This window comes from Rhinoraja longicauda, chromosome 41, assembly GCF_053455715.1.
Source record: "Rhinoraja longicauda isolate Sanriku21f chromosome 41, sRhiLon1.1, whole genome shotgun sequence".
Classification (NCBI taxonomy): Eukaryota; Metazoa; Chordata; class Chondrichthyes; order Rajiformes; family Arhynchobatidae; genus Rhinoraja; species Rhinoraja longicauda.
In genome coordinates this window covers 13212019-13220593 of record NC_135993.1, presented here as the reverse complement: position 1 = coordinate 13220593, position 8575 = coordinate 13212019, and the positions used below count along the sequence as shown (strand labels likewise).

The following is an 8575-nucleotide window of genomic DNA, read 5'->3' as shown; positions in this document are numbered from 1 at the left end:
TTGGTCAAAAAGGCCCACTTGACAATGTAATCACTGCTCTACTCACTCCGACCTGCGCGAGATCACCACTTATGACGTGTTTGTGCAGTAATCAACCAAAACCAGACTATTGATGGAGTCACACAGCACTGGAGACCACTCAGGACCTGAACTGCCCATACTATTATGTATGGATGGTGGATGGGTGGTGAGCATAGCTGCCTTCCAAGCAGTTGACCCGGGTTCAATTCCTGGCTATTGCAGTTTAAACTATTTTTTTATTCCCAACCAGGACAAATGCAATCAAGAGAATTTCCGAGTTACACACTGAATTTGTAACAGAAGCTTTGAATCACAGTAAAAAAACATTTTTTCCCCTTTTTTATGCAGTATTTGCACCCTGGAGGACACAATTAACACTCTCTCTGAAATTACACACAGACAGCACAAAATTACACACAGCAATTATAAATAAAGCACATCAACTCCTCTACTTCCTGAGAAAAGTACGGAGTTTCGGTACGTCAGAGAGGATTCTCTTGAACTTCTACAGGTGTACAGTGGAGAGCATATTGACTGGTTGCATCATAGCCTGGTTCGGCAACTTGAACGCCCAGGAGCGGAAAAGACTGCAACAAGCTGTGAACACTGCCCAGTCCATCACCGGCTCTGACCTCCCCACCATTGAAGCGTTTTATTGGAATTGCCGCCTCAAAAAGGCAGCCAGCATCATCAGAGTCTCACAGCATCCTGGCCACACACTTATTTCACTCCTGCCATCGGGAAGAAAGTAAAGGAGCCTGAAAACTACAATGTCCAGGTTCAGGAACAGCTTCATCCCTACAGCCATCAGGTTATTAAACACTACAACCTCAAATAAGCTCTGAACATCAATAGACTATTATTATTATTGTTATTATTGTCATTATTATTATTATTATTGTTATTATTGCATTACTATTGTTTGTTTTTTGAGTATGTGTGTATGTGTGTGTGTGTGTGTGTGTGTGTGTGTGTGTGTGTGTGTGTGTGTGTGTGTGTGTGTGTATGTATGTGTGTGTGTGTACTTGTCAGTATGTGCATACATACACACTGAACTTTTTATCCTCTCGTTTATCATATTGTTTACAGTGTACTATGTTTACATATTCTGTTGTGCTGCAGCAAGTAAGAATTTCATTGTTCTATCTGGGACACATGACAATAAAACACTCTCGAATCTTGACACCAGGAACCATATTTAAGGAACAAATCATGTAGTCATCCCACATGGGGTATGGCTGACATCTTTGAATGCCTAAACCTACCTGATCTCCCGATTCCTAAACACTTTAACTCCCCCTCCCATTCCCACACTGGCCTTTCTGTTCTGAGCCTCCTCCATTGTCAGAGTGAGGCCCAGTGCAAATTGGAGGAACAATCACTCATATTTTGCTTGGGCAGCTTACACTCCAGTGGTATGAACATCGACTTCTCTAACTTCAAGCAACCCTTGCTTGCTTTCCCTCTCTCTCCATCCCTCCCCCCTTCCCAGTTCTCTGACCAGTCTGACTGTCCTCATTTACATTTTATCCCTGTTTGCTTTGTTGTTAGCTTCTCCGAGCAATAATAACTTATTCTACATTTTCCTTGACCGTCATCCCCTTTGTCTCTTTTTCACACCTTACAATTCCTTATCTCTATATTTCCCTCTCCCCTGATTCAGCCTGAAGAAGGGGTCTCAACCCAAAACATCACCCATTCCTTCTATCCAGAGATGCTGCCTGTCCCACTGAGTTACTCCAGCTTTTTGTGCATCTGCAGTTCCTTCCTGCACATCTTTGAATGATCCTCATCCTGATAACAACACAGAAATCTATGAAGTATTAAGGGGCCCCTTAGAAACTGCTCCAAAACAACAACAGAGTTGGTACCACTTACGGGAATTTCAGAATACAGAACAGGTTTGGACCTTGCCCGATAGTTTACCTTTTATACCTAAACAGATTGGTTCTTGGTTCTTGGTCCTCCAAAATATTCCAAATGGAATTTAAACTGGAGATGCTCCTCTATTCAGTGCTGTTGCCCCAATTTAGGACTTTAACTTGTGCATCTATTGGGAAGGTAACTATCCTTCTCCACATCTACTTTAAAACTAATCGCATTTTGGTTACTGGTCCTGGTGCTGCCCCATTGAAACTTCCGTCGCGGTTATTACCTTGTTATCAAAAAGGTTCAATGTTGCACCTCCTATAGCAGGGCCTTCTGTATATTAATGAGGAATTTTGTTAGATATATTTAACAAATAACATTTGTGTAGTTGTAGAGCTGCACAACACAGAAACTGACCCTTTGGCCCACCATGACCAATGCCGACCAAGTTGGCACAATAGGCAAGTTTATTATGTCCCCAGCATTCTAAATCTTAATTGTTCATATATCTGGGAAATATCCTTAAACAATCATAATTGTATCCACTTCTATAGCTTTCTATGGCAACTCATTCCTGAAAAGGTCTATCCTCTGAGTGACAATGTTGCCCCTGACGTCCCTCTTAAATATCCCTCTCTATGTTCGATGTCAGCTAGTTTCAGAATCCCCTACCCTTGGGAAAAGATTGTAAACGATAACTTGATCCATGTGCATCATGATGTTGGACTCGTTGGACCCCTTGGCCTCCTACGTTCCAATTGAAAGAAGTCCTATCTTATCCAGCCCCTTCCTATAACTCAAGCCCGCAGGTCTTGGCAACATCCTGCTGAATCTCTTCAGCATACCTTCCAACCTGCAGGCCACGGACTATTTTTAGTTAAATTTAAACAAACTTAACTTTATTCATGATTTAGATGAAGAAATTAAAAGTAACTTTTGCAAATTTGCAGATGACACAAAGCTGGGTGGGAGTGTGAACTGTGTGAGAGGATGCTATGAGGCTGCAGGGTGACTTGGACTGTTTGGGTGAGTGGGCAGATGCATGGCAGATGCAGTATAATGTGGATAAATGTAACATTATCCACTTTGGTGGCAAGAACAGGAAGGCAGATTATTATCTGAATGGTGTCAGGTTAGGAAAAGGGGAAGTGCAAGGAGACCTGGGTGTCCTTCTACATCAGTCACTGAAAGTAAGCATGCAGGTACAGCAGACAATGAAGAAAGCTAAAGTGGCATGTCGGCCTTCATAACGAAAGGATTCGAGCATAGGAGCAAACAGGTCCTCCTGCAGTTGTACAGGGCCCTGGTGAGACCACACCTGGAGTATTGTGTGCAGTTTTGGTCTCCTAATTTGAGGATGAACATTCTTGCTATTGAGGGAGTGCAGCGTAGCTTCATGAGGTTAATTCCCATGAATCACATGATGAAAGAACGGAACGACTGAGCTTGTATTCGCTGGAATTTAGAAGGATGAGAGGGGATCTTATAGAAACATGTAAAATTATTAAGGGATTGGACAAGTTAGAGGCAGGAAACATGTTCCAGATGTTGGGGGAGTCCAAAACCAGGGGCCACAGTTTATGAATAAGGGATAGGCCATTTAGAACTGAGATGAGGAAAACCTTTTTCACCCAGAGAGTTGTGAATTTGTGGAATTCTCTGCCCCAGAAGGCAGTGGAGGCCGATTCACTGGATGCATTCAAAAGAGGGTTAGATAGAGCTCTTAGGGCTAGCGGAATCAAGTGATATGGGGAGAAGGCAGGAACGGGATACTGATTACGGATGATCAGCCATTATCACATTGAATGGCGGTGAATGAAGGGCCGAATGGCCTCCTCCTGTACATATTTTCTATGCTTCTTCCCACCCGCCTCCCTCCCGGTCAGTGTTACCCAAAGATACTAGAGGAGCAAGATAGACCACTCGACTCTAAATTCCGTAGTAGGTCACGGGTAAATTTCAGCGCCATTTTAGTAGGCAGATTCTGTGTGCTAGACTGGGCAGTGTTCACAACTTTCTCTGTTAATTTTAATTTCACCTCCACGAGCTGTATCTCTTTTTATTTTAGTTTAAAAAGTAATGGAAACAGAGCTTAAGTATTTGCAAACTATAGAACTCTACTGTATCCACAATATAATTGAAAATATAACTTTATAACTAAATATAACTTTATACTTAGAGCCAAGAAAATTTGAATTGGTGAATTGGTGAATTGATTAGTTAAAAACCCTTGACAGCCACTAAAATGCTGCCTAACGTGATAGAGAAGCATGAATCCAATTGAAGTGGACACAGTGGTGGAGTAAATCACCGGGTCAGGCAGCATCTCTGGAGAAAAAGGATGGGTGATGTTTCAGGTTGGGACCCTTCTTCAGACAAGGGGGGGAAGGTGAAGAGCTGGTATAAATCAGGACGATCTTTTCATTGGTTAGCTGATATGCGAAACAGTGCAACCCTGAAAATCTTGCCCACAAAATGATGTAAATCTTACCATGAATGACAGAAATAAAAAGTGTTATCCTTGTTTATGAAGTTCATTTTTGAGTGATGTAAATTTGAAGGGGGTTAGTGCAATATACTGCTAACCCACAAATGTGTCATTATGAGATATTCACATTTGAAAAATCCATAAATCACACAAAAAAACAAGAATATGTTATTTGACCAACTTATCGGTTAAATTTAAATATGAAATTTTTACAGGTTGTACGGTAGTGGGCAAGGATGGTGTTAATGCATGTAACTCATTTTTCACAAAAGTGAGGGTTAGCACTATATTGCACTAACCCCCTCAATTATATGTTAAATTCAAAACTAAACTATGGTAGTAATGTACATTATTCATGTCCAAAGCTAGCAACTCAGTATCAGTGTAGGTATGTATGCATTACATTTTATTACACTAATATAGAATGAAAAGAATGAAAAAATATCTTGATATGGGTTCATAGTTATTATATTCACTATATATGGATTTCTGGAAATAAGTTTGATGGCACTGATTGCGAATGTGTATGGGTAGACCCTAATGAAATGTATGTGAGAGAACAGTGATCATGATAGGGAGGACCATGTGCTGAGAAGTGTGTGCATGACTGATTATATATATATATATATATATATATATATATATATAGAGAGAGAGAGAGAGAGAGAGAGAGAGAGAGAGAGAGAGAGAGAGAGAGAGAGAGAGAGAGAGAGAGATAGAGAGGGAGATTGAAAGAAAAAGGTTGCTAAACACATAATTAGAGGAAATCACAAGAAATAAACAAGATATATATATGTGTGTGTGTGTGTGTGTGTGTGTGTGTGTGTGTGTGTGTGTGTGTGTGTGTGTGTGTGTGTGTGTGTGTGTGTGTGTGTGTGTGTGTGTGTGTGTATATATATATATATATATATATATATATATATGTCCATATACATAAACCATAAAGGTCAAATCGTCTTTATGGTTATTACATATCATGTGAAAAATGAGATGCGGAAGTGGCGGCGCCTAACGGCTAATGGCTGTTTGTCTTTTTTTCTTTTTTTTTTGTTGTGTGTCGGTGTTGGGATGGTTTTTGTTTTTTTTTGGTTGTGTATGTGTGGGGGGTGGTGGTGTGGGTGGGTGGGGTGGTGGTGTGGGTGGGTGGGGGGGTGGGGAAACCTTTCTCTTTTAGGTCTCTTCCTCACGGCGTGGGGTGCGGCTCGGCCGCGGGGACTTCCATCCCCTTGCGGGGACTGTGCGGGTCGGTCGGGGACAAGCTGTCTGTCCGTGGGCGTGGGGAAGAGAGTGGAAGTTTTGTTGCCTCCATCACTGTGAGGGGGTGTTTGGAGTCACTGTGATGGACGTTTGTGTTGGGGTCATGTGTCTTGTGTTCTTTTTTGTGTGTGACTGCTATGTAATTTCGTTCGGTACCTTGGTACCGAATGACAAATAAAGCTCTGTTGAACTGTTGAACTGTTGAGATAACAGAACTTTATTGTCATTCGGTATAAGATTAAGAGAGAAATAGAACGTTGCTTTAAATCAAAGTTGCTTCTGATCCATGAGAAGGAACTTTGAGATCTATTTATCACTATCTTGCCTCTCACACACAAACGCACACATACATAAATATATGTTATATTTGTGCAGTGTGTGTTTGAGCAATATGTGGGAAATTGCGCAAAAGAGGGGGCTGGGGAAGGATGGGAAGGAAATGGGCAGAAACAGTAAGAAATAATAAAATCTGAGAAATTAAGCAAAAAAATGTGAGTTGATAGATGAGAAATTTTCTGCATTTTAATGGTATCATCACACATACTGTTCCCCACAACACTGATTACATTGCGAGGGGCAGAGCGAACGGCGGGTTTTGCTTATTAAAATGGCTCCTTTGCGTACTACATTTCAGTATAGGCGATGTCAACGGAGTGGTCCATCTTGCTCCTCTAGTATCTTTGGTGTTACCGGACACTGGCGCTCTGTGATTGGCCACAGTAGATGTCTGCGATTGGCTCTTTCAATGACCCAATGGAAACGGTGTGAAGTTTGCTCCCGTGTTCGTGTCGCGACTGACCAATGACAATCGTGGCTGTGTCCTATCCCTCATTAGCATCGGGCGGTGGGGCAGCCTATTTAAATCGCGCTCAGAGCGGGCTTTGGCATCTTTGCGTGATTGAAGGCGATTGTAAAAATGCCTGATCCGGTTAAACCAGCGGCGAAACCAGCGACGAAACCAGCGGCCAAGAAGGGCTCCAAGAAAGCCGTGTCCAAAGTGGCTCCCAAGGGCAGCAAGAAGCGCAGGAAGTCGAGGAAGGAGAGTTACTCCATCTACATTTACAAAGTGATGAAGCAGGTTCACCCCGACACCGGCATCTCCTCCAAGGCCATGAGCATCATGAACTCGTTCGTCAACGATATTTTCGAGCGCATCGCGGGTGAGGCTTCCCGCCTGGCCCATTACAACAAGCGGGCGACCATCAGCTCCCGGGAAATCCAGACTGCCGTGCGCCTGCTGCTGCCCGGGGAGCTGGCCAAGCACGCCGTGTCAGAAGGGACAAAGGCGGTGACCAAGTACACCAGCTCCAAGTAAAGATCCACACAACGCTGACAAACCAAACCGGAAACCCAAAGGCTCTTTTAAGAGCCACTCACATTATCATTGAAAGAGTTGCAACATATTTGTACTCATATTTCGACTCGCATTGTTACAAATGTTTATCCATTTGCTATCAGGCGGCAATTCTCATTCAGTTTATGCTTATTAAAGTTAACATAACCAAGTGCCGGTATAATCCCGGTGTCACTACATTTAGTATAACTAGTGCCCAAAATCCTAATTTTTTGTATGTTATGAAGTGCGACACATCCATGTTCTGAGCACAAAGATCGTCCTCTAATATATTCCGTGAATCGAGTTTATTCAGTTATCAGTTGAAAAAAAGGTAAAATATTAATTCCCCGATATCTCCTGGAAGTAATTCATGCCGTGGGTGTTTTCTACTGGGGTCTGGATCTAGAGACTGGGGATTCGGGGAGTCTTACACTGATTTGTAGTGGATTCGTTTTTAGACTATTGTTTAAAATATTTATCTTGGGCGGGCTTTTTCAAATTTCAGGCCCTACAGGAGGTCTGCCCTCCGCGCTTCTGTCTCTGTCATTGGAGATTGAGGCAGCTTTCTGATTAGACCGTTTCATGTCGCCACCAGGATGAAGCGCTGTTGCACCAATCATCAGCGTGCCAGCGCATTCCTGCAGAAGGTACAAGAAGGGCGAGTGCGGGCGCTGACCTCATTCTGTCTGCAGCGCTATTTGCAAATGTCTGGACGAGGAAAAACCGGCGGCAAAGCTCGGGCCAAGGCCAAGTCCCGCTCATCCCGGGCCGGGCTGCAGTTCCCGGTGGGCCGTGTCCACCGGCTCCTGAGAAAGGGCAACTATGCTGAGCGGGTGGGTGCCGGAGCCCCGGTCTATCTGGCTGCTGTGCTCGAGTATCTGACGGCTGAAATCCTGGAACTGGCCGGCAACGCGGCCCGGGACAACAAGAAGTCCCGCATCATCCCCCGACACCTACAACTGGCCGTCCGCAACGACGAGGAGCTCAACAAGTTACTGGGAGGGGTGACCATCGCTCAGGGCGGGGTGTTGCCCAATATCCAGGCCGTGCTGTTGCCCAAGAAAACCGGTGGAGCCAACAAGTAAACGAGACAAGCTGAACCCAATGACCAAAAGGCTCTTTTCAGAGCCACTCACATTGTCACGGAAGGGCTGATCGGCGACAGGGGGAAATGTAATAAAGGCGTTTGTTCTGAATGAAAGCGAGTATAATGTGTGACATGTGATTTACAATACAGGTGCCATCGCAAAGTTTAAGTAACATTTAAGTATATGGATTGGACAGGTACATGGATAGATTTATAGGCCAAACGCAGGCAGTTGGGATGAGAGTAGATGGTCGGTGTGGGCAAGTTGGGCCGAAGTGCCTGTTTCCACACTGACCACGGATTTGTGACTGGCAGTGTGATAGATTATGCCTCTCATAAATGTATTTACCTCCACAAGGTTTCCCCTCAACCTTTGGCGTTACAAAGAAAATGGTGGTGGCATACAGGGCAACGCGGTGGTGCAGTGGTAGAGCTGCTGCCGTACAGCACTTTACGGTGTTAGAAACCTGGGTTCAATCCCAAGTTCGGATGCTGTCTGTATGGAGTTTGTACGTTC

General features: G+C 43.8%; 1 protein-coding gene and 1 pseudogene across 1 annotated transcript; both read left to right on the top strand.

Moving 5' to 3' along the window:
• The first annotated feature begins 6546 nt into the window (after positions 1-6546).
• On the top strand, positions 6547-7316 carry LOC144611768 (histone H2B pseudogene; annotated as a pseudogene).
• Positions 7317-7643: 327 nt separating this feature from the next.
• Positions 7644-8172, top strand: LOC144611771 (histone H2AX). Its single transcript, XM_078431019.1, has one exon. The coding sequence runs from the start codon at positions 7676-7678 to the stop codon at positions 8054-8056; it is 381 nt and encodes a 126-aa protein (XP_078287145.1). The 5' UTR covers positions 7644-7675; the 3' UTR covers positions 8057-8172.
• The last annotated feature ends 403 nt before the right edge of the window (positions 8173-8575 follow it).

Excerpts from the sequence above, each read along its gene's own strand:
- LOC144611771 (XM_078431019.1), top strand. The coding sequence starts at position 7,676 with ATGTCTGGACGAGGAAAAACCGGCGGCAAAGCTCGGGCCAAGGCCAAG.